The sequence below is a fragment of the Cyphomyrmex costatus genome, unplaced genomic scaffold (assembly GCF_001594065.2).
Source record: "Cyphomyrmex costatus isolate MS0001 unplaced genomic scaffold, Ccosl1.0 scaffold837, whole genome shotgun sequence".
NCBI classification, from domain to species: Eukaryota; Metazoa; Arthropoda; class Insecta; order Hymenoptera; family Formicidae; genus Cyphomyrmex; species Cyphomyrmex costatus.
In genome coordinates this window covers 221,605-249,445 of record NW_017280416.1, presented here as the reverse complement: position 1 = coordinate 249,445, position 27,841 = coordinate 221,605, and the positions used below count along the sequence as shown (strand labels likewise).

Below are 27,841 nucleotides of genomic sequence, written 5' to 3'. Positions count from 1 at the left end.
CAATGTCACAATGCTCAAATTTCTTATATAATTATTTTGATAGTCTAACAATTATTTATATCTACCTGAATTTTTAGATATCAGCGATAAATACAAGTATTAAATTAAATTCAATTAAAAACAAAATGAAAAAAATACTTATAAAAATCGCTCTAATTTTGCACGTTGAGGATTACTTACGGATTACTGAGGTATTCATAATGCTGTATTCATCGTGCATAGTTTGTGTCGATTAAGCGATTAGTGTAAACTAGGCCGCTTTCCCGAGCGGCCGAGGCCATTACAAGATTACTATGCCGCGATTTTGCAATCATTTCGCACGTTGCACATGCACGTTACCGCGATCGAGCGCAATCCCAACTAGTTCAGAAGGAATCCCAACTGGAATTCTTACCTACTGATCGCAAAATTTGATTATTATAATATGTTCGTATTATATAGATGTAAATTATATAGAGACTGAGATTGAGATTGAATTAAATCAAAGGAAAGAAAATCAATATAAAATTTAGTAAATTTTGTTTTGATTGGTCATGTTCAATTTTAATCTCAATCTCAATCTTTAGTCGAGCATAAAAGTGCAAGATTCGCATTCTTTCGCATTTTACGTTTCACATTTGGCACAGTTCTTATTACCGTTTTAAAATTTACTATCTCGCTTCATCATATCATGAAACTGTCGTGTAATCAACACTTTGCACGTGGATGAGAACTGCGTATTTCCTTTCTTTCCGGGACTCTGGCATTTACAGTCTCCGTTTAACTGACATTTGCGTTCGTCATTCATGCTTACTTTTCATTATTATTGCTAATTTTCCGCTTAAAATCAAGTGGCAATAAATTTTGTTCTTTTTATCTGAACTTCTTGCACGATTCATCTTCATTTTTATCCATGGAAAGAAACGAAAGAAAAATTAATTACGCATGAAAAGGACAGTTTTGCTGAAATATTTAAAAATTTAGCTAGATACAGACCTGAAAATAATTATGTAAAACTCTCAAGCATGATGAGCAATATTGCCAAAAGTTTTAACATTTTAGCAACCGGCTTAAACTATGTATACTTACATAGACTGGAACGGACATACAATCGAGTGATTTGCAAATTGAGCGAAGGTGTTTGTAATTATACGTCGAAAGTGATAATGTTTGCAGTGATTAAATATTATTTGTTGCAATGAAAAAAGACTACCTTTCCGAGTGTCGTTTTTTAGAACAAATTCAATTATCATCATCTCGATATCTGTTGCAGCAGCGGCAGCTCGATCTCGAGAAACAGCAATCGCTCCGAGAGCAGCGGTTATTACGGTAGACGTCCTTCGACCTTCGCATTCAGGTAACTAGATTATTGTTTATTAAAATATCGCAGACGACTTTGAATTTATGAATCCTTTTATATCTCTATGTGTAAGACAGATTGCACAAATTTAATAAAGACTATCGAAATCGGAAAAGGATGTACAAAATACATAAAATACAGTTTGAATATGAATTTAAATGTCGGATTGAAATTAATCAGCTGCCATTAATTTTATATAACTCCCGGATTGAATAAATGGAGAGTACAAACGTGACACAGAACCGTTTAATAACGTGTGAGACTATTTAGAGCATGAGCGAGCTTTAAATGACAATCCCCTGGCAATTTGGTCGACTAGATTGCAAATGTAATAGCTAAACATACTTCGCGCAGCTGATTTGCAGAAACATTACCATTGTGAGATTTCTCTGTACTTACTATTAGTCGCAGAGTGTTAAACAAGAATAAAATGATACATATCATGCGCATTATGCGTGCAACGGAACAGCCTGAGAAAGATCCGCGAAAAGGCATGTGGAGAATGATCGATATTATATTCTCGATATTAGCAGCAATCTTGAAAACCTGAGAAAAGTCAATGTAATAAATTTTGTTTTGAATTAATAAATAATCTTAGAAAAACCTTGTAGCTTTCTAGAAACAACATATATTTTTATAATAAATCTGTTGTCAGAAGCGAAATAATTATGTAATTATTTAGAGAGATTGCATAGAAGCCGTATTTATTAATAACGAGAATGATAAAAAATAATTCAAATTAGGCATAATTTGACATTGTGAATTTAATAGTGTAAGACGAATGAAAGGTCAAATTATGGAAGCGTAACGAAACTTCTATAGGAGATGAAATGGTGGAAATTGAGTCAACAAAATATAACAGTTTACTAGTCTCTTTTATCCCTTTAAAAGCCTTTTCTCTCCTTATATTCGATTTGATTTCAATTTTTATTTTCATCAGAGTTTTCTGCCATCGACTTTCCCGACAAAGACTAACAATCACGTATCATTCTATTGGGTATCGCCATCGCGTAACTGCATTATATATAAGTATGTAAATAAAATGATTAAAGTCAGTTAGAGCGGGATCAACGTAGCAGCGATGCCCATAAACAGCACGTGTTACGCCACGTGCCGGTCTAGGTATTCATCGCAGTCACTCCCGCGTATTGTTGCGTAATAGATAAAAGAGATGAGGCGCGGTTATAAATGTTATAATAAGCAAATGTCGATCCTGAAACTCACGGTCGATTGTGAATGATTAAATTTAGTAAAAATTTCCACGGAAAACATACCTTAATTGCTGTTACATAATTTCACTAGCTTGGCGAATGATATCTAAAATGAAATTTTACGAGACAATTTTAAGAAAGAAATTTACGTTTAAATATAATAGCTATATTTTTTTAATTAAAAATCTCCATGAAAAGATTCTGATTAATGCCGAATAGTAGGTTCTATAAACGTAACGTGTTCAGTTAAAGTATTCTGATGACGTATTCTGTAATCAGTTATCAGAGTAATCGTATTATACGTTGCCTTAATGAAAATTTCGATAGAAAACTAGTCGTCGGGAGAAAATGTTTGCGATCAATCGTGTTCATGCACGTTGCAGTCACGCGTAATTACCTCACGTTGCGCGTTTTATTTTTACACGGCTTGTAAATATAAAAAACGAGTATCGTTTACAGTGACATTTAAGTTGCTAACTAATATGATCTGTAATTGTGATTAACTTAATAGCTCCTAAAATTAATCTATTTAAGATTGACGTAATGCTATCCTGAATTTGTAAATATACATATATTAGCATGTGCATAGTATATTTTTCTCTAAATTAAATAAATCGGAATAAAACAAAATTATATTAATAAAATATATATGTACAAAATATAAATTGTTTAGATTATATATACATATATATGTTATTTGCGTATTTATACACTGAAAAATATACTAAATTTTATTAAATATAATTTGTTTGAATAGTATCAACTATACATATTTATTAAATGTAAAGATATATTTCTTTGATACAAGAACTATTAAGAGGGAAAATATCTTTAGAAGGCTAAAAAAACAGCAATTTTCAAGTATTTCTTAAATAAAAATTTTGACTAATTGTTTCAAAATTTTTTATGCTACTTTTTCTATCTTTTGCGTACATAAAAATATTTTTTTCTACAAAATACAAAAAAATACTGAAGCTACAGCGCCCCAGATAACAGAGATGACGATGTGAATTGCCAATCGACGGGACACGTAGCTTCTGTTGTATTGATCTCAAACAGACAGCAAACATTTCTTCAAGTTAATAAGATACGCTCTCTATGTAAACCTAAAAAAATTAAAAATAATTAAAATTGAAGAAATGACGCAGGTTTGAAAACAAAATTTGAATCTTTACGAAATTTAAATTATATTATATTACAAAATATGTTAATATATGTATATTTATATACATTCACATAATGCTTGAAACAGAATAGATAATCGCATAATTAAATTTGATACAATTATACTTCCATCGTTTATTGAACAATTATTAATTGTTATTATTTGTAATTATTTGTTAAATAACGGTCGAGATAACATCAAAATGTTATATTAAATCAAAATAATTCGTTTCCGGACAAATCCAAAGCCTATTGTTCTCGGTTACTCGTGTTTTGCATTGTCTAAAACCAGATAGTTTGATAATCACTGTATAGATAAGTCCGGGAACTAATACGAATAAAGATATAATCTCTTAGGGGTTATTTTTGAACTTAATGTTATTTATAACACTGGTTAAAACTTCCAGGAGAACAATTATACAAATATTTTCATCTATTAATTAATTTTAGATAAGCTTAGCATCGCAATTAAACTATTCATTAGTTCTCTTATATAATGATTACTTATAATTTATTTACATAATTAGCTTGGAACAACTATCGACCTCTTACTTTCGAAACTCTTATGAATCAACGATTAATTTATAATACTATTTCATCCAAATGGATAGAGTTAATTTTTTATTACTTAACACATATAGAGAGAAAAATTAAATTGGGGACAATAAATTGTATGACTATAAAAATTTTGCTGAAGGCAGTTCTGCCTGTTGAATTAGCTGCTAATTAAGTTAATCAAAGTTTTGATGAAATCGGTTTTAGTGATGTAATCTTTTGGTATTTACGTGCAAGAAAGGTATATGAAACATACAATCAGGAAGATTTCCGGTAATAACTCGTGAGCAATCGATGGTTATAGGCGAATGTTAAACTTTCTCTTACTTGTGTAACGCGTCATTGTCACGTTTTACAGATCTGTTATATCAGGACTCTTTTGAGAGTTTTCCGGGAGAAAGTCGTCTATGCATTAGTAAATGACAATTGCAGCCTGAAACTGCAAAGCTGAGTGTAGATAAATAAAATTTAAGATAATATCAGCTCGATTTTATAAAATGTTCCATGCGAGAAATATAAATAATGTAATTTATTAATGTAAAATATATATATATATAATTACATGTATTTATATTATTATATTATTATTTAACATATTCTATTATATTTTACTATTTAATATTATACAGAATGTCAAAACTTCGAGAGCGTGTAGAGGATCGATAAAGGCTAAGAAAAAAAATTTTTAATTCTGTAGAGTGTTCATTTTTGCTTTGTTCCTGAACGTGGAGGAGTAGTATCTTGACCATTCCGATCACCTAATCTGACATCACTGAACTTCTTTGTGGAGGGTTCTAAAGCAGAAAATTTATTCGTTGTTAATTATCTTATTTTTTATTCGTTGTCAATTAATTGAAGAGAGTAATTAAAAAATCGGATCGAGACTGCAGTGCGCCATAAATATCACTAGATCAGTGTTGCAACACGAGCTATCTATACTAGGTGCAATGCTTACATTGCTACAAGAAGCAACATTTTGAATAATACATTAAGCAAGTGAATAAACACAACGTAAATAAGTAATAAAAAAGTACAAAAAAAATGAAAACTACGTTTTGTTTTATTTTGCGATTTTCTCCAAAACGAAGCGAAAACGAGCATATCTCTACAAAACTTTTTCTTAGTTTATCGATCTCCTATACACTTCCGAAGTTTTGACATTTAAATTCCGGACATCCTGTATACATGTGTAATACTAAATATAATATTATACGCAGAGCGGGGCGCGCGTTTAAATATAAAATGATATTAACTTATTGTGTGATAATTTTAAATTTATGATTCCTCATTAGCGTGATGACATTATCTCGGATGTTATAATTGCAACACGAAGCAACGTCAGATGTTCAAAATATTTCCTAAGGACTTTAGAATCATCACACGTTTGCACGCTCTTTCAATGGAATATTTCTCTCCTGGCTTTTATACTATATTTAGATCCGCGTGAGTCGTGAGAACTGCATTTATTATGATTCCAGCTTATCAACACATTTTCCACGTTGACACTCATTCGTCACATGGCGTGACACGCGGATATTATCGACTTGCGTGATTAATTTATATGTAAAAATGTTACTATTGCATCAAAAATTCTAACAAAAAGAATGCGAAATTGCTTAGTATAATTAGAAATTGTCTTTGTTTTAACATTTACATTTATACAAATATTTATATCACATTTATCTTAAATTCAATAAAAACTGGCGTTTTGAAAAATTTCCATAAAAACAATTAAGTATTAATGGCGGTTGATAAATCAATCAAAAATTTCAATAAAAAAAATGTTCATAGTTAGAATTAATATTGTGTATTATAAATGGAAATAATTATATTAAGTTTAAAATATTAATTTATTTTGTGTAGTACAAATTAGTGCAAAATCACTACTAATTATTATCTGCTTTATTTTTCTTATTTTTTCTTATGGTCCTACCAGCTTTATATTAAGTTAGTAAAACCACGAGATTTTTTTCTTCTAAACAGTATATACAAAATTATGTTTTGCAGCATAAATTAGTACAAAATGAACATTTAATAGTTTAATAGGTTTTTTTCGATTCTGCTTATTTGGTCCTGCTATAGTGATATTTTTAGATTTGGAAGTTTAGTGTCGAAAAGGATATGTTTCACGATTTTAAGTGTATTATTATACATGTATAGCAATGAGGCGCTACCGCAGCCGATCAGCAAGAGAAAGGACAAGGAGCACAAGAAGAAGAAATCGAAAACGGTGGCTGGACTTAACGCCACCGAAGCGGAAGCTGGCCCAAAGACGGTGGTAAACGCGTTGCCGGAAGTCACGTCGTATAATACCGTTGCGCCGGCAAATGTCATACTTGACAAGAAACCAGGTTGGTTGTTATCCATAAAAATCAGGAATAAGTGCACGTAAATTATCTATGGCTTTTCTTTCATTGTGATTCACTCGATTTTTGGAGAAATTGTAGAATAGAATATAGAATAAATCGAGAGAAATTTTGATTTTCATCGTTAAACGTGTCATACTTGTATACATACTTATCAATATATATTCATATATATTATATTTCAAATATTTTGTACTGTACAGAAAGGACAGTTTTGTTAAAGTATCTAAAAATTTATAGTTAGATTTGACAATAATTTTGTTAGACTGTCAAAATATATGGAATGCTCAAGCTGGTTATTAGAGTTTGTACAGCATTGCTCATCATTATTTGTGTAAGATTCTTACATAGTTATTTTAATAATTTAATGAAATTTTTTTTATTTTCAAAGAGACAGCTGTTAAATTTTATCTAGCTAAATTTTTAGATATTTTAGCAAAATTGTTTTTTTCATGTGTGTGTGTGTATATTTAATATAAAAGTATATAAAAGATTGAAATGATTAGGGAAGTTAAAATAATACCAGCGGTTCTAATATTAAGTGCTACTGATAACCGAAAATCGTCTTGGAGTAAAAGAGGCACACGTTTCACACATTAATGTCACGTTAAATTTTTCATAAGCGCATGTGATACGCAGATATCGTCATCACGCGTTGAGAGAAACCCTTTCTTCGATTCTTTCCTTCGTCATCGCTATTTAGAGGAAATTGTGACACACGTGGGCAAAGTTTACCCGCGTGGGGCGTAAAATTTCCATCCAACGTGACACCCACACTCATATAGTCTACCGAAGTTATCGATCCTTCGGCACTAACAAGTTTACGATCCGCCAAGCTTCACCTGTTGCTTTTCAATACATTTCAATAATTCCTTTCTTTAGTATCTCATCTTTTTATTTTTATACTACTTAAATATCCGAAGTTACGCAGTATAAAACACAAAAATTTATCAAATAAGCACTACGAAGTAAGTACTAAATTACTTTATGAAAATGTTTAATAGATTCTTTTTGAAAAAAAGAAATATTTTGTTAGAGCTTTGAAGATTTCATGTACGTATAATATCGTACGCGATTCTCTTCTCAACAACATAGATTTCATATTGCGCGTTATATAAACTATTGCGAAACTGATAAATCAATAAGCGAGTGGTGAAGCCGCGGGAGGACATATTTAATCACGTTTAGAGAGCGTAACTTCCCTTACGACGTAGCTTTTTTTTTATTTTCCTTTTTTTTAGAATGTACCAGAACGTGAAATTTTATTAGAGATTTAATCTCTTAATGAGGACCCTCTTCATTTTTTTCCTTTCGTGAATCACGTCATTAGGTCGCTCTATTTACATTTCTATATGCAATTGTAAAGCAATAATCACTCTTCCTGTTACCCCACCGTTACTGCAGAGTACCGCCTGTATTTTTAGCGAGTAATACCAACCCTCGGGTACGCGTTAATTCGAGACGCAGTAGATACGTTACGAAATCACTTTCGCCCTGTGTACGCGCTTATTCCCTATATTTACGTAAGCGTTTACGTCGCCGTTTATTCAACCCTTTCACCATTGTGAAATTAAATATAGTGCTCTTAAAAATTGCCCTTCGCCGTCTCGCTTTCAGCGAGTAATAACGGGGAACATATAATATTGTGTTGCATATAATACGCGTAGAAAGACTATTAATCCCGAAAGTAAGGAAGTTACGTAATAATGATAATTCAAATAAAAAGGTGGATAGAATGGTTGAGATCTTTCATAAAATGTATTTATATATTAAAGAAGAACTAAAATGAGGAATTTATGAATTTTAGCTGAATAAAATAAAATTAATGTAGACTTGAATATCTTGTGTCTATATTATCAAGCGCTTTGTCGATTTATTTTCATTGGAACTTGATTTCCATTATTTCTTCGAAGACCTTTTACAGTTACATATATATTTTTTTTCTTAGAAAGTGAATATAATCGATAAAAGCATGTTGTCGCCATATCGTAGATAGGTTCGCTTTTACTTACTTAGATATCATCGCACGATATACACTCGCGCGTCTCATGCGCTCACGAAGAAACCGCAGAGTGAATGCCTTTCACCAGGAAGTAACAATTTAGCTAGAGGTAGCATATCATCGAGTAATGGCATTGAACTTTCCGTCAGGTATCTCTGACAATCGCTCGCTAATAATATGATTTTATGCAAGGTAGGAACCATGACGCGGTTATTTTGGATTAAGGAAACACTGAGTACCTTTTTCCTGCATCCTTCCTATTCTTCCTTACGTGGTTCAAATCATGCTAACGTAATTTTAATATGTAGCTCATTTACGTCCATAATTCGGGGATTCTTTTGAATTATTAAATTATTGAAATCAGCATTGCAATTTACTTTATCTTTTATTTAGAAAAAAAACATTTCATAATATTTTTTTTTTTAAATATTTGTTGTATTTTTCAGTTATTATCAAAGATACTAAAAAATTGTAGGATATAATGCTTATCCGAATGAGAGAAAATTCCTAATGTGTAATTCAAATTAAAAACAAATTAATTTCAAGTAATTAAAGTCAAATAAATTCTTTATAATATACAGAGAATCTACTTGACTGTGTCAAATTAATTTTTAAGTAACATACTTCAAAGACTTCGATAATAACAATTTCATAACAATTATTACAATTTTATGACAATTTCGAAAAAAATGTGTCACTATGCCACTTGGGTAAGTTGGGTAAGATTGTCCTCATCCATTTCCACCACCGTCATTCTTATGGCGATTCATTTAGATGACTTGGATGACTTATAATAATGAGAATTTCTTTTGCTCCTTTAATGTAAGAAGAAGTGACCATCGTAGAATTGGTGGACGCAACGGATCCTGGCGAGCACAATGACAACACCGTCCCTGATTCGGAAGCAGGACTTGCTTCACGGACGAGCCTCCTGGACGATTCTACGTCTCAGGCCAATGTTAGTATATGTGGATAAATGTATAGTAGAGGAAGAAATTAAAAAAAAACTCACGTATATGCGTATGCACATGTTATAAGGGCATAACAAGAGAGAAAAAGACATAGATTCTTAAGAATCGCACCGTGCGATCGTAGAAACAAGCTCGGGACTCGACGGAACCCGTGTGAAGCTGGCCCCCCGAAACATAATTTTCGAATATCTTTTGAACTAAGGGTGAGCAAACGAAAATTCCAACTGAGCATTCGTGAGCAAACGAATGCATGAAGAAAAAAATTGATTTTTTAATATTGAGGGGCTAGTGTGAAGTTGGCCCCTCAAAACATAATTTTCGTATAACTTTTAAACTAAGGGTGAGCAAACGATAAGCAAACGAATGCATGAAGAAAAAAATCGATTTTTTAATATTGGGGGGCCAGCTTCACACGGGTTCCGTCGAGTCCCGAGCTTGCTTCTACGATTTTCTTAGTAAAGTTCGTCAATCTTTTGTTACCTCTTAGCGTTATCGGTACTTTATCATTTATATATTTTATATTAACATTTTTTTGTTACGCGAAGAACGAAAAGGAAATTCAGTATCACGTTATCATTTACATTAAGTCCATTAATGTTAGCGCATTATGTCGACTAGTTTCTTAATCTACCGAACATTCTGTAGGATGGATTTTGCGCGGTAATTTCAATGCATGACGGTCTGGTGCTGTATACAACCCCGTCGATATACACCGCTCTTGGCTACCTCAAGGATGCCTGGATTGGCAAATCTTTCATCAATTATGTGCATCCAAAGGATAAGAATACTTTGGCTGATCAGATCACCAGTGGCATCGCTTCGCCACCGGAAGAAGAACGATCTAAAGGTACATACATTATATAGGAGCAACACACTCCTGCGATGGCATACCCAATCCAATTTGACTTTTTATTAATACATATATGTATTTGCTTGGTACGCCATGTTCCTTAATATCTCTCGCATTTCTATTGAAAAAACACTGCGAACACTTATTATATGTTTACTTTTATGAAAGTTATAAATAATGAAGGAGACATTAAAAAGATATTGAAAAAAGAAAAGCCAGGTATGCCATGCCGAAAACATTTAAGAATTAAATTATATGAAAGATTAAGTCCCACGATGAATAATGTAGCTTATTATGTAAACAGTATAAATGTCACAGACATCAGACTCAATAATGGTACTTTTTAAACTGTAATGTAACAAAAATGTAAAACTTGTGTTCACAGAGCACCTTTGATGCACCATAGCTCCAAAATTATCCAATATTGAATTTTGATTCTTTGACATATTTTGTTTGATACATTCTATATGAAAAGTAACTTTATTAAAACCCCATTTTCCAAATATAATTAATATAGGTTCCTTTGTCAAAAGTTATCTCTTGCTCAGTAGATATTTTTATAGCGAACCTTTCCTCATGTATTTTTAATTTTTTTTTATTATATTTATCACTGTTATGTAATACATTTGGGATCGCTGAATTATTAAGAGGGAAAATACCTTTAGGAAACTAAAAAACGGTAATTTTTGGCAAATATTTTTTAAATAAAAAATATTTGGCTAATTACTTCAAAATTTGTTATGCTACTTTGTCTATCTTTTAAAAACATAGGTAAATGTATCTTTTTTTACAAAATAGAAAACAATACTGAAGTTATAGCGCCGCAAATAACAGGTAGCGATGTGAGTTGCCAATTGGAGGTAACTCTTGTTGTATTGATCTCAAACAGACAGGAAAATTTTTTTTAAGTTAATAAGATGTATACGCTCTATGTGAATCTAAAAAAAAGTAAAAAAAAAATTGGAAAAATGACGTATGTCTGAAGAAATTTGAATTTTTCACGAAATTTTTGTTTTGCAAAAAAAATGTTTTTAATAATTTTCATAAACATTTAAGTTCACTTAGAAGGTAATTATATAGTTCAGTTGTATCTACAATTTGAAGAGGATCGTTAAATAGTTTTTTCTAGATCCTTTGTACATCAATTTTGAAAATGACGTTTTCAGAAAAACGCGTTCAAAGTTTTGAAAGATAAAAACTATGATTTGATTGACTTACTGTTTATATAGTCTGCGATCCCAGAATCATACAACAGTTCTCGAGATTTTGTTTGCACTCACGACAAGTTCGGATATAGCAGTGAACATAGTAAAAAATTCAATAACACGATAATAAACCGTACAAGGATATCCAGTGCACGTCTTCGCTTCTGGCGCTTGCCAATTTTTTGCACTTCTTCTTACGAGCTCATTTGCTTCACTTATAAATTGATTTCCTTGAAAATGTCTTTTAGACGGCCTCAAGATCTAGATGGTGTCGATCTATTTCCTTTCGGATACGAGGACATTTTAAAGTTTCTAAATGTTGTAACGTACAATCTTAATTTCGGAGCACAGAGTGACTTTGTGTTCAAAACTACACTATAGCCGCGAAATTTCCAAAATATCAGGTCAGTTACCTGAGCAGACGATAATATCGGAGAAGGGATTTTGAAAGAAGGGATTACAATACGCGGATCCCTTTGCTTCGAGCGCATGACTATACCTGTGACACGTGTACACAGGTAATAACTCTGTCAATTCTTCGAATTTTTTATTTAAAATTTTGTCAGTATATTCTTCATGTGTTGTACTAACATTTTATGCAAAAAATGTATTTTTGTAAAGGTATTTCCCCCCTTAAACTTTTGTTCTCGATTGTCAGGAATTAATTATTATATTTTATTATTATCCAAGTTCTGAGTGGCGTCAAGTAGAACATAGTTCCTTTTTTTAGGAATCAATGGTAGAAGGGCGAGCCTGTTCTGTGGTTTGCGGAGATTCACCAAATGCACCATTCCAAATGGATATCAAGCAGACGCCCGGTCGAATCTGTACTTGCCTTTCCATCTGACTTTGTCGTTTCGGGACTTCCGGGACCGAACAGCCGAGCAACAACCCAGCAACCGAGCTATGTTCCTCGTAGTTACCGCTCAACCCGTCCATTCCGCATACAAAGGTAGCATGGTCCAAGGTCTTCGACGAGGTCTGACCGGCGAGAGGACTCGATAATTACAAACAATCAACTTAATTGTCGCAAAAGTTAGCGGCCAACCTGCGATTTAGCGCAACATCAATGCAGATCGCGGCGAAATGGTGGTGATCCGAAAAAGATTCTGCGGACCACTGTCAATTCGATGTCGATCGAGTTACGTCGAGGAAAATTTCCGACAACATTCATCCTACTAAATCCTTGCTTGCAAATATAACAATCGCTTGGAATAGTATACCCCGTCGTGGACAAACGCGTGCTGAAGTAAACGAGCATCTTCGTCGAAGTGATTCGGATTTACAGGATGTATCCAGAATACTTGCGGAAAAGTCGCAGCAATATTTTAAACGCGATAATCCCATTCACTAATCTCGCTTAACTGCTTATACGTTCTCAATTAAGACACTAATCGCTCCGCGATGATCGAGCCTTGTCGTTGGTCCGACCTCGTTGACGATACTCAGTGAATCGGTGGTTTCCATGGAAAACGTCTGAAACGAAGGTAACTTACTTCCAACTTCTCAAAGCCGCTCGCGCGGCGGCTCGTGATGATACATACCGTTCGCATCTTTGCCGTATTTGTCGCTGTGCCATTACCTCGCCATTTTTCCGATTGGTTCCCCGTTTTCCGTTCAGTTTGGAGACCACTGTTACGAACGCTCGTATCTCACGTTGCCACACCGCACTCGTCATCTTTCACAAGGTGGTTCGCTCGCTTCGCTTTTGCCAGCGCATGGATAACTTCCATCTCTGATCACAATGCGCACTTATTACACAAGCTTTGCTATTAATTTTTAAGTTGTTGAAAAGGGTTAGAGGATCAGCCTTGCAAATAGTTTTGGACTGAAATGTATTAATATTTATACTTTTTACATAAAAATTAATACTAAAATTAAATACATGAAACTATATATGAATTATTTAAATAACATCATATATTTATTTAACATTACACATTTTTGTAATTTATTTGCTGCATTTATGTTTTTTTACTGTTATAATACTTCAATTTTAAAAAAAAATTAAAAAAATTTTAATTTGTATAAGTACTTTAAATAGGTAGTTATATTTATTCATACAAAATTGTATTGCCATTCATAATTTAGTTATTTTATTACGAATAAATAAAATTTACTTTGCATTAATATATGATAATTTGCAGTAATATTGGGAAAGCTGACTCGAAACAGAAGTCGAAACGTAAGGAAATTATTATATTATTAAGTTCAAGATTTTGCAACATAACAACCAGCGGTCGACTCCTATAACTTTGTATATTTCTTTGTTTATTTATTTTACCATGTAAAGAAGTTAAGAATTTGCAATTTCAAATTATATTAATCAATTTAAATTATATTTAATTAATTTACTTTATTAAACTTCATTCACAAAACAACTAATCTGTAAATCATAATAAAGCGTTGCATAAATAATTTTAATTATTTAAAGTACAAAAAATTATAATTTTTGTCATCATTTTTTAAGTTAAAGTATTATAACAATAGAAAAATAATAAGTGTAGTAAATAAACTAAAATATAAACATGTATCATTAAACAAATACATGATATTATTTACACAATTGTTTCATGTATATAAAATTTTTGTATACATTTTTGCATAAAAGATATAAATATCAATATATGTATATATTAAAACATTTGATCCAAACGGCTGATATGTCCTTAAGTTCCTTATAAGAAACTATTACTCTTTGGAACTTCAACCTAAACTCGCGTGATCTTTTATCGATTTCTCGATTACTTTACAAAATTGTTAAATAATCTGTATCAGTTATTCTATTTTATTTATTCATCCTCTTACGTTCATTATTACGTAAATTTAAAAAAAATTGTTATGAAATCGCGAGTATAATATAAAGGAGAAACCATCGCAAAAAAAGACAAAGTTCCAAAGTTTGCTTATGATCAATAGAGAAATTCGTGCAAAGTTATTTAACTTATCTCCAGAACGAACGGATATAGAGACAATTCTGAACGTTATCGAGCAACTTCTCGAGCATGAATTTTTTTTAACTGCGCCAAAACTAATTAATTAGCAACGTGCAAATCTCACCCCGGCTTGTAACGGCGTCTAACCATTACTAAGACTCTCGCTCATTAAGGTAGTGACCCGCGACAAGAGAGAATGACCCCGAACCTTATCGTTATCCGCAGCGCCAGAAGAAACAATAATATCTTCGATATTCACGACCCGCCACACCGCGACGTGCCACCTATCCCATGTTGATCCCGACGTAGTCCAATACTTCGGCTATCTACCACAGGATATGGTTGGCCGTTCGCTGTTTGACTTCTACCATCCCGAGGATCTACCTTTCATCAAAGACATCTATGAGACTGTGAGCATGAGCCTAACAAAGAAAGAAAGAGAGAAAGAAATTTAGGTATCGCGTGCACGCTTGACAAGAGAAAGACGAGAGATGTGCGAGAGAGCTTGAATAAGAGAGAAAGAGAGAGAAAGAGAGATGAAAGCGAATGAATGAGTGTTCAGATATTCCCCCTTCATATCACTGTCGTAAATTATTCATGTAACTTCTTACGAAATGTCGTTGAACAGGTGATCAAACTCGAAGGCTCCTCCTTCAGATCGAAGCCATACAGGTTCGCCGTGCAGAACGGGGGCTGCGTCGTCCTCGAGACCGAGTGGTCATCCTTTATCAATCCCTGGACGAAAAAACTAGAATTTGTCGTAGGTCAGCATCGAGTGCTCAAGGGACCAATGGACCCGGACATCTTCCGCGTACCACGCGACACCGAGTACGGTTACCTGGCCAGCATCAGCGAGGAGGTGCTGAAGGAGGCCAAAATCATCCAGAGTGAAATACGGGCGTTCCTCGATGAGGTACGATCACTGATGAAGACAACTACGTTACACATGCACATCGCAACACTATGATTCGCGATCTTACTCGAGATTTGAAGCTCCCTTCATGGGCGTACCCATCAGGATTTCAATAGGGAAGGACAAAAATTTATCTTCACCCAAAGGAGGATGTTTAAAAAAGGCCGCTAATTAAAAACATCCTCGTTTATTAAAATAATTATTTTATTAAAACTAGACTTCAAGGATCTTCGACAAAGAGTCACAAATTGGATAATTGGATGATATTATATACTCATATGTATAGTCAGTCAATCAAAAAACCGTATTAGCATCTTAAAACATTACTTAACACAGTCTTGTATAAAATAAGAACAAACTATAAATACCGCTCAATAAGTGTTTAATTTTTCATTATAAAAATAATTTTTATAATTTAATTATTTCTCCATGACAAAATTTAGTGGAGAGATCTTCCCTACCCACCTTTGTCTTATTCCCCCTTACTTGTATCTTCTTAAAAACGACGTATATAATTTTGAGATTAAAGAAGCCGGGCTGTTATACAATCGTGGTTATCAAGCTCAGCTTCCTCGGTGATGACCTAATTGAATTATTTTTAATAGCGAAAGGACTCGCTTAATACCGCCCTGCAAAGTCCAATAACACGGCAAAGAGGTAGTTAATCGTTCGATGTATGTATGTAAGAAATGCAGGCTTGGCGTTACCGTGTAACAAAGAGAAAACAAAACGAGAATCTCTCACCACGAAGCGGAGACAAGAGCTAACTCATCCCCCAACTTGTTCTCTTTTTTTCTTTTCTATCGTACGTGTGCGCAGAGCATCCAGAGAACGTTCGATATAACCGAGCTCGACGTGTCAAAGCGATGTAAGGATCTAGCATCCTTCATGGAAAATCTGCTGCAGGAGATGAAGGCTCCCGGAGTCGGCAAGGATGGACTACTCGCGGCGGACGAACTCAGGAGCTTTTCGGTGACTATTAGCTACGTTTTAGTATCGCCGAAACACTGTTACCTTAATTACTTATACTATAATGCGCTCCGCTCTGGTATGCTACGTATAGGGTAAACCCGGTATATACGCCGCGTCAGCAAATACGCCGCAGAAGTCAGAAAAAATAGAAGGAGTGGGGATAAGTTTCCGTCAATTACTTTGTTACATGCCTTTATGGTATATTAGTATTATGTTATGATTTCAGTTCTTTACTGTTAATATTAATGAAATTATTGCGAGTTAAATCGATTTTTTACTGTAATAAGTAGTGCCATCATAATTTATAATCTACATAAAATGATTATTATAGAGCGTGTAAAAGACTTAGTGGTTATTTTGCAATACATATGTGTAGAGGAATAGTAAAGCATGTTGTATAGCAAAATACAAGTGCTTTGCTCCTGTATTGTTTGTTTAATTAGTTGTCATATATATCCCATCTATTTGGGATATACGGCATTTTTAGCGAGCGGGATGCTGTGCCGCAGCACAGACGCTCTATTTAAGAAGTTTTTGTTAATTCTAACAATTATACATTGCATTAATGCATAAATGTTGATAAATCTTAAACGTTTAAAGATTATTTTCAAAGATTTGAAGCTATTTTAAAAAATTGTGTTAAGTCCTATTTGTATTCCATTTTTCATTCTGAACAATAAAAATTGTCATATATTAATAAACAATGCAAGTTACGTCGTCATTTTACATCTTATTTATAGATTATTTGTGATTTTCTTATGAATTATATATGAGTGGCCATATTATCCCCCCCCTATGGGATAAATGGCAAAAATGCAGGGGTTTGAAAAAGTTACTTTTTAATATGAAAAATAAATTATTTTAGATTTCTAATATTTTTTTTATAGTAGTAGATGATACAAAGATTCTATTTATATAATTAATTTACTTTAAACATAGTAAATAATAATTGATAAATTAAATTTTCGATAGGTGCGGCGTATATACCGGGTTTACCCTAACACACTATATTTATACCGTAGAGATACTTACCTGTGTATGTGTGTGTGCGTGTGTATGTGTAGCACTAACGTTATTACATTTTACTTTACAAATATTCATTAATACGATGTGAAAGATGTTAGTTCACGATAGTTATCTAATCTCGTTGTCAACACACGATATGCTTTTTATCTCTAACAGAAATTTAATTAAATACTAGTCAATTTAATACTCACAAAGGTAATTATTAATTACTTATTCTGAGTATTAAAAGTCCTGAACGACAGTATTTTTAATACTCAAATTAAATCCCTTCATGGTCCAATTGAGGCTTCGAAGACCCGAACGAACTTTCAATTTTGAATTATTCTACCTCAAATTCGGACACGAACAAAAAAATTGAGAAACGTTTTGGGTCACATAATTGTAAAATTGTATTCTTAGATGTTGAAAGAATGTACTAGAATTTTTTTTAATTTTTAGAGCCCAAAAACTCTTTGAAAAAACAATTAGGCATAGTAAGACCCAGTTGGACTAGAAAAGTATTAAGAAATGTTGGATCACGGAAGGATTAATCAATCTTTCAGTATTAAATTTTGTAAGGGTAAATGTTTGTCGTTATTACTAATATATTTTTAAAACAGTATTCAATATTCTCCAAGGGTCGAATAAAAGGTAAGGCATGAGAAGAATGGGGATGATGTGTAAGAAGGAAAGAATAGTACGAATAGATCAGTAGAGAAAAATTAAAGGCAGTAATTTCGCTCGTACTTCGTAGGGGCACGCAAAAAAAAAATCGCAAAATTGTTAAATCGGCATCTTACTGCCTCTGCGATACGGAAAACTGAACTCGGCCGCGATTCTACCGGCCGGCTTCAATCGATCAATGACTGGACTCTCGGTATCAGGAGAAGGTGGAATTTAATGCAACAAAGGACGTTGCAATTCGTGGTGAGGTGCTCGTATAATCCTGATCACTCGGTCGATCTTAATCCATCCCTGTAAAAAAAAACATGTATTATTCGTGCGTGCCGCAAAAGCTTGAGCCGCAAGCTTGCAAATGGACGGTCGTAGGTGGTTTAGTAGGCAAATGAGGACAGCTTCTAGCGAAATTGTCAATTTAACTGAGACCGATCTTCGCCATGGCTGGCAGGCGCATCTCACCTCTCACCGCTCACACAAAAAGAAAAGAAAGAAATGAAAAGCAAATACGACCACGCAAAAACGCTATACTGACCACGGTAACGGCGTTAAGTTGCAATACTGATCCTCAGTGACAACTCACTCTAAGTCTCTACAATATACTTGTGAAGGGATCACGAAATCCCTTGTTGCAGGAGCACGACAGCGTGATGCTTGGTGAGATCTCGCCCCATCACGAGGACTACGACAGCAAGTCCTCCACGGAAACACCGCCGAGTTACAACCAGCTAAACTACAACGAAAATCTCGAGCGCTTCTTCAAAAGTAAACCCTCGGTCGCGACCATGTACGGCAGCGACGAGGAGAACGTCAATTCCAGCAACGACGAAGGCGGTAAGTGTCATCTTCACCATTCAACTTTTCTTCATCGTATCTCGCATCCAGTTAATTAAAAACACAGAAAGAACGTATCGAAAGTTCCTGAAGTATCTGAAATTTTGACTGATTACAAATACAAATATAACAATAATGTAATTAAATCATTAAAATAATTACGCATATAAGAATCTCAAGCATGGTGAGCAATGCTGCAAAAAATCTTTTCCATGCATATTGCTCGTTTGCTACATAATTAAAAATTATCATTTTTTTAGTTTACAGAAAAAGAACAAAAATCTAAAGAAAAAAAAGAATATACTTTTATTCCTTTATAACAATTAATTATTACACCAAACTTACACCTCAAAATTAGTATTATATAGGGGGAGAATAGATCTAAATCGGACCTATTTTCAGTTTTTGTTCTCTATGAGGCGTAAATAAAGTCCGATCATAAAACCAATGGTGCCAAGATCGAAAGATCATTTAATTTCCTTAATTTTATTTTGCTTGAAACCATTTTGACGTATCTCTTACATGTGTCGAACTATAATGGAAAATGTAAAAATGCATTTTCCGGTCCGATTTGGAACTATTAGATTTGGAACTCATAGGTTCCAAATCGGATCTCTTCTATTTTTATGGATTTTTAGATAGAATTTTAAAATATTCTAATTAATTTTTGTTAGTATTGAGTAAAAACGTGCAATTTAAGACTCAAAGATAAAAATACAGTTTATATTATTGGAATTAAAATCAATAAAAAATTCCATCAATCTTTGATGACACATGATATTTTATTGATTTAATGTTCCTTACACCAGATCTGGTTGATCGATTACCAATACTACAACCAGGTTGTGGCGAACCTCCTTTCTTCGATGAATTAGCTGGCTTACTAAATAAATGAGATATTTATCTCATTAAGATAAATTTCTGTCGTGTTTTCAGCGCGAAAGTGTATGTCGCTGATAAACGGCAGCGGGGCAAGTGGCAGTGGTAGCGCGGAGAATCTGAGCAGTGGTTCTAACAATCAAACAAGTTCTGCAAGTCGGGGTGACGCGTCCAACACCGCCAGCAACAGTAACACCACCGCGACAGAGAGCTTCAAGTCGCCCACGCTGACAGAGTCACTATTGAATCGCCACAACGAGGACATGGAGAAGATGATGATGCAGAAACATCGAGAGCTACGCTCCAGCATCAAGAACAGCGACAAGTTGAAAGACTCGCGCGTCAAAACGGAAAATGTCAACGGTACGGACCAGAGCACTCATTACGTCAGTCAAGGTCACGGGGTTAAGAGGAGCAGCAGTCATAGTTGGGATGGTGATAGCTTTAAGGTATGCCTTACATTTTTTAAGGAATTTAATCAGGCTGAACAATTTTATCTTTGTTGTGTAGAATGGGTAGATTTTAATTTCTTCTTTCAATGCTAAATTTTTTGTGCCACAATATGGTAAGACACACTGAGTCTGGTGTATCAATTTAAATAAAATTTTCATAAAAGTAAACATATTGTAAAAATTTTTGTTTTAATCAAAACGTAAGAAAATAATGGTACCAAATGTTTATTAATAAAAAAAAGTTACGAGCATTAGAAAAGGAAGATCAAGTACACCCATAATGGCACCAAAGGACTAAATCTGTATAATATTATTAATAAATATATAAATACATACATTTTTATATATAAATGCAAAAAAGCATACATAGATATGCGTACTAAGTCAAATTTATACGAATCTAAATATGACGATAATATGGAAATAGGTATCGAAGCATGATAAAATCTGGAAGACAAGTACGGTAGGTCCAGCGAATCTCACAACCACTGTCAGCATGAGTCTTGATCAATCAACCGTGGTACAAACGGGGGCGAATATTAATCTGTGGCCACCATTGTCGGCTGTGCCCTCTTCACCTACTCAACCTTGCGTTTCATCCCATAAGTAAGAATACTAGCTTTAAAATATAAAATAACATAAAATAAAATATATTAACTTTATATTAATATTAAACATTTTATAGAAAAGTGATAACATTCAATTTATAAAATACCGAATGTTCCACAAAAATCTCAAAAACCGTATAAAAAATAATAGAGAACAAATAATTATGATATATGAATGAGTTACGCATTAAAAAAATATTCTAGTACCAACTCAGAGACTGTATCCAGATTCCCATTACTTCCGTCAATGATACCGGTGTACTATATGCCGGTACCGCAACCCAACGAATCGTCGCAAGAGAAGCTTAGTCCATCGCCGTCAACGCAATCGAATCAACAGAATCCTTACAGTAGGTATTTTATTCGACGATAAGCCAAAATTAAAAATATAAAAAATTAATTTAATAAATTCTTATTATTGAATACTATATTTTATGCTTCGAAACGACTTGTAGATTTGAATCTGTTTAGGAGTAACTCTATAAAAGAGATGTTTTCGAAAGTTTGAAATTAAATTAGAATTGAATTGCATATTTAAAAGTAGGTCTCTTATGGGAAGATATAAAAGAATTTTAGTGTTTACTCCAGTATCTTACATCGCGACGGCGATGACCGGGGTGATCTATCCAGCAGTGATTGGTGCACCTCCACCACGTGCTATGGTGTACCGACCTTTTCTGATACCCGAGCAATCACTGCCGACAACACGCGAGAACCAACAGCCATCCAACGACAAGTGTCCGGATCGCAAACGACCAGCCAGTCAAGCGACCAGCATCAAGGCCGAATCGGGGAGTACAATGGCTATGTCCAAGTCTTCCAACAAGGTAAACCGACTATATCAAATTCTTGCATCCTATTATGTACAAATTGTTTATTGTGAAAGATAATGGAAAAAATGTTTTTCTATAACTAGGATTTTAATAAAATTAATTAATCGATATTTTAGAACTAAAGTCTTCAGTAACTTCGATTATTCAGTAAAATGTTAATTTATATTACTAACTTTGGCAGGTTCTATCACCCGGCGAGCTGTCTTCGTCATGCGTGGGTAATGACGGCGGTTGCTCGAGCATGGTAGATTTAACACCGGTGGTTATAAAAGAACATCGCCGGCCGACTGACTACAACGGGGATGAATCGAGCTTGTCCAGCTTTTACAGTAGCAGCTTCGTATATAAGAGCAGTGACAGCAGCTGCAATCCGGATCAGAAGACATGCGAAGTTTCTTCTGAGGTAAAGAATCAAACGCAATACACGAAAGATGTCCAAAAGATGTCTCGATCTTTCGTACATTTTTAAACGCTTTTTCAGACCTTTACGGCATTTAAATATTCATTTATTTGACTATATGAGTATAATAAATGCGTAGGAACACACGAAGTGCCAGGGAATGCAGAGGACGGCTCCACCCTGGCTGGAAGGCGTCCAATTGACACCGGAGTTGATTTATGAATACCAGATGCATCCTAGAACATTGAACGAGGTGCTAAAAGCCGATCTAGACGCGATGAAGACCTTCAGTCAACCATTATTGGTGAACGATCAACTGGGACAACTCTACCTGGACCTGGAAATGGGAGGTTTCGGTACTGAACTCATCCTCGAGGACGGAATTACGTCAAGCGGAAGCGATAGCGGAAGCAGCAACGGCAGTTGGACTGAATCGCAGGTGAAAACGATGATTAAGGGCATATTGCGAAATTCATTAAGATATTTATTGGAATATTTTGTCATATAAAATCGTTCGCGATCTGTTTTGATTTGTTTACAGCGCAAACAGAGGAGACGAATGGTGAAGTACGGAAAGTTAGTGATGATTCATGAGGAGAATGCACCTCTACCGCCTCCGTTACCGTCCCAGACTGCATCTTGCCAGCATTCATAGAAGCTGCGATCGACCCGCTATAAATAATTCCAAAAAAACACCCAAAATTAGTGTTCGCCATATTTGCATTTTTTTCAAATGGGTTTAAAATCAGATTATAATTCTTTAAACTGTTCGAACATCTTTACCGAAAAAACCGCAATCGCGAATTAACTTATGCCTATAAGCGACGAATGAAATGCACTCGGTGAAGGATACGTGATTTTATCGACATTCGAGAATAACATAACTTTGACATTTTTTTCTAAAAGATTCGATTTCTATTTAAGAAATAAGATGACAATTGAAGTGAATTACCAATGCGTCATATATTGAGAAACTAATCGGCTCTGAAATAGATTGACCAAGGTACAAAGCTCAGAAATATTTTCAAATTGCCTTAGCAGCTGGTTAAAGTAAATTTCCTAAGATGCGAACTAGAACGTATTAAATACCTGTGAGATTTCCATGAGATGGCACTTACATTATTTTATGTACGTATCTCTCAGAGTCACGAACGTTCGCTCAATCACGGATGTAAATTTTTAATGGAATCGTGATTGAATGAACGCGCAATAATTTTTAAAAATATTCTATAGAGAGATAATAATATAATATAATTATGATATATTAACGCGCGAGTAGAAATGACTGGTTTTCTCGACACGGTGCATCGAAGGTAGTATTATACTAAAAAAAAAAAAATGAGTATAACTCGACACAATTTTTAATACCGTCTGCGTAATTTTGTATACATGTTGCGTTATAAATAACTGCGTATACGAATTGACCGAGATATTTTTACAGTCGATTTTGTATTAATCAGGCGGACAATGCGCACGAGAATAGAAAATTATATAAATTTATATAATATATTTATATCGAAAAGAACAATTTCACGCGTATTTGCGAAATTAAATTGCGCAACAAGTGTCATATTTAATTAGTTGTCTTCTGTATGATTATATTATTTTATTAAATCCTTTTCACGTAAAAAAAGAAGATTGTATCTAGCGCCTGAAAATGAAAAGAATATATATCGATATACATATAGCGAGATCTTTCCTTACACGTTTTGTATTATATTTTGTAATTGTATATAATTTTCAGTGTTAATTATATTAAATTATCACGTCATTATATTAAATTATAACTCGGCACGATTAATACAGTATTAACTGTTTAAAAAAAATCATTGTAAATCTGTTAGAAAATAATTGAATAATTACATAATTTACTTTTCATTAATATCAATTTTACGTACAATTAATGATTAATAATATGTTCCTCGACAAAGTTCCGTCATTGATACGTATATACTTTTATTGCTTCAAAGTATCAGAGAATAGTTATAAATTACTGATAAATTACGAAAAAATGTGCATTTCATTCAAAATACGTACAATTACAAAAGCCGTCGCTCATAACTTTGTTAAACAGAAGGTGAGATAATCTTCCAGCAGCTACACATTCACGCGTAGCATCACAATACTTGCGATGTACCGCAATTTGTATATTCAGCATTTTTTATATCTCCGAAAAATATTTTGGAAAAACAATATAGAGCGATATAAGACTAGTATGTAAGAATTTATATTTATACTTCTCAGATTACATCTACATCTATAGATTTATCGTGTAATATACGTGTTTCGTCTGTCTGCATTTTTCGTGTTTCTTCCGACAATTCGTATTTTTTATAGAGACTCGTGCGATAGAGCGCTATATTTTTTTCTTTATTCGCGCTCGATAATGCTCCATTTATCGGAATTTCGTATGTCCATTTATCTATTAAAAGTCCCGTTCAAAAATTTCTAAGAATATCAGTAACAAAGACTACATAAATCTTGAAAATAAAATAATACATCTTAATATATATATACGTATAATAAAATATCCCTTGGACAAACTTGGCAGATTTTAAATTCCAATAAACTTTTCCATAAATAATTTAAGTTTGATTAAAATCTAAATTTATCTCGCGTAAACAAATTCTGAATAAATGAAGTTCAAAATCGCGCGACATGAGATAAAACGGTAATGTGCACGACGATTATTGTAATTAGATAAATTTAAATTTGTATAAGTCACGTGTTTAGAAAATAATACGTCCACGTGAAAATGGACTCCGAGCTTCGCTAGTCGTCGGTCACGTAACCCAAGACACGGAATTATATAATTGCAAGACACAATCCGTGTTTCACTTGATAAATAACTTATTTCAGGAAATTGCGGACCAGTAAATTTAGCACAGGTAATTTTAACGTGCGTTGTGCGATATATACGTATGTATATTTGGTAAAAAGATATTTTGTATATTATGTGATTGCACACGTGTCGCGGCACAGTAGCCGACACGCGGATGTGTCACCACGTACCTATATATTCAGAGGCGATATTTTATATACCAGTGATTAAATGCGAATCTGTTTTGATTTCCTCGAAACATTCGCGAGATCTAGTCTGGATTACATATAGTTGTGTCGCTTTTGTGAACATATTTTCGCATAGAAATTATTTTCTATACATAAGACATGTAAGTACAGCAATTTATATCTCAATGAAAGTAACTGTATGGGATTATCGACACTGGATTTTAATGACATTTCTGCCACAGAAATAGTGGCATATTTTATACAGTTTTTATACGCAAATATCATATTAATAGAAATAGAAATCAATAAAAATTGTCATTAATTAATTAATTTATTATTAATGCTTGAAATGTTGATAAAATAACAATAATTAATTGCCGAAGAATTTTATTTAACTTCTTAATTATATCATACTTTTCATGGATGATTTATGCATTTCTTGAAAAATTCTGCAAAATTTATAAATGATTATTGAAAATTTAAATAATAAATGATATATTAATTATTAATTAATAATATATCGATGTAACAAATAGATTCGAATCTCTTTTAAAATCCAGCGATATTCTCGGTCACAAAACTAAAAACGATCCTCTAACGCTCTAGCACAAATTTTGTGATTTCACAGAGGAGTGATCGTTTTAGCTGAAACCTTGTAAATTAACTATTAAATGCAATTTTTCTTTCCCCGAAAATAATGCGGATTTAATAAACGCAATCGTAGAGTTTATTGTAGGACATAAAACGGATCTGGGATCCAATTATACAATACAGACGCATGGGTTCTTTCTTCTCCTAAAAAATTGACAGATTAATTGGTTAAATCAAAGAAGGGCAATGGACAAACAACAAACAAGTGTAGAAAAGTATATTTTTTGAAAAATTCTGCCCCTCGAGACATTTTCGTTCATCTAAATCTTCCCAAATACATCCTTTTTGTTTTCCTTTATTTATAGTCGATCCCTTTTTTTACTTATTTAATTTCTTTCATTAATAAGCGATAGATAGATCTTTAAATAAAATATTTACCTACGATAAATTTTTACGATGAAAAAATCGCATTAGCGCTTCTACAAGTACAAAAAATAAGATATCAAAAAAACACTATTAATGTATTTGTCAAAATTTAAAAAAAATTAATTTCTACTGTTTTTATTTAAGTAGTACTTTTTATTACCATTGTAGTTCAAATGATACTTATTAAAATATAGCCCCAATTCATTTTGCGTAACCTTGACAAAATATGTGCTTAATCTTTGAGTACATACAGAATTTGTGAAAGCATATTTTAAAACTCTTAAATTCCGTTGTGACTTAATAAGTATTTTTTTATCGCGTTGAAGCACGTAGAATTGAATTTCTCGATGTAATTTTGCGCGATTAAATAACGTTTCGTGTCTTACACGATTGTGTAATTAATATTTATAAGTCGCGCTGTAACATATTTCATAATCTATTTTTGTTCTGTACATCAATAAAGATAAGCAAAAAACTTTTTGGAACTTTCATTTTGAAAATGTTAAAACATTTGTTTATTTTGAATATTGCTAATATGCAATAATTTTCAGTATAAACATAAGTATGATATTTAATAGACGTAATATACGCTCATGTGTATGAATGTGTTTTATTCCCGGCGAAATACAATTAATATAAAATATGTATTTATCGAAAACATGTGTCTAATAAATATAATTTTGTTCCACATGCAGTAATTGATTTTTTTCATGTCAACTATTGCTTTGCATATCAAAGGAGCAATACTGTAACCTACTTGTGCCAAAATCGTAAATCAATCCATTTCTGTGATTAGTTTCTAAGTAAACAATTTTCATTAACGTATTTGGTAAATAATAAATTAAATTTGAGTCTCAAATTTAGCATTTTCTTGATTAAAGCGTTTAATTTTATTAGGTATTTTAAAGCAATATTAAGTATTAAATATATTGAGTAGGAACAGCAGCGACTTACAGAAATTATTAAAAATAATTCAAATTGAATATAATTTAATATTATAAATTTAAATGTATTAATATAAAGTACTCTTTGTGAAGTTTACGTTATTTATTTAGGAGTGAGCCAGAAGTGAAGATTTGGATGGGTTATTTCGAGTATATATTACTTAGAATTGAAAAATTGCGATTGTATCATTGCATGTAATCATTGAATAAATTTTTATTGTACTAATGTGGGTGACTCAATAATATTATATATATATACACACATGACGTAAATCACAAGAGGGCGAGGTGAATTACGCGCAAGATGAACAAGGCGATGGTACAGAAAATATATCTATTGCACGGGTGAGGTGCAACTTTTACAATGGTATTCTCAATCGATCGGTGTAAACCGATTACATGTTCGTTGTATTATGAATAAATGCTAATGAGGAAAAGAGAAGATAGATATATCCTTCCAGATCTATTGCAACTTTGTCAACAAATAAGACCAGACGTTCTTTCTAATGTGGCACGCATAAAATAACAAGTAATATACAGATCTAATTCATTGATATAATAAATAAAAGCTGGAGAGAAATAAAAATTCCGTTACTCGTGAATTGCACGTTACTCATCCTCCAGCATATAACACTCTTTATACTGTAAACGAGCAAATGTAAACTAACAAAATATAAATTATATATATATATATATAT

The 27,841-nt window shown here is 33.1% G+C and overlaps 1 protein-coding gene across 3 annotated transcripts in view; it reads left to right on the top strand.

Moving 5' to 3' along the window:
• per (period circadian regulator) overlaps positions 1-23,646 on the top strand; it is a 30,547-nt gene extending 6,901 nt beyond the window's left edge. The window contains exons 2-17 of one of the 3 annotated variants that reach the window (XM_018549556.1): positions 1,253-1,336; positions 6,430-6,620; positions 9,468-9,595; positions 10,254-10,455; positions 12,394-12,615; positions 14,825-15,009; positions 15,228-15,512; positions 16,332-16,484; positions 18,803-19,001; positions 19,938-20,329; positions 20,760-20,938; positions 21,145-21,290; positions 21,517-21,767; positions 21,955-22,176; positions 22,313-22,612; positions 22,715-23,646. In XM_018549556.1, the coding sequence (XP_018405058.1) occupies positions 1,253-1,336; positions 6,430-6,620; positions 9,468-9,595; positions 10,254-10,455; positions 12,394-12,615; positions 14,825-15,009; positions 15,228-15,512; positions 16,332-16,484; positions 18,803-19,001; positions 19,938-20,329; positions 20,760-20,938; positions 21,145-21,290; positions 21,517-21,767; positions 21,955-22,176; positions 22,313-22,612; positions 22,715-22,828 (3,253 nt within the window). In that variant the 3' untranslated portion in view covers positions 22,829-23,646. Of the gene's footprint in view, positions 1-1,252; positions 1,337-6,429; positions 6,621-9,467; positions 9,596-10,253; positions 10,456-12,393; positions 12,616-14,824; positions 15,010-15,227; positions 15,513-16,331; positions 16,485-18,778; positions 19,002-19,937; positions 20,330-20,759; positions 20,939-21,144; positions 21,291-21,516; positions 21,768-21,954; positions 22,177-22,312; positions 22,613-22,714 lie in introns of all 3 variants that reach the window. The other 2 variants (XM_018549555.1, XM_018549554.1) reach the window with 2 other exon arrangements.
• Positions 23,647-27,841: the final 4,195 nt, after the last annotated feature.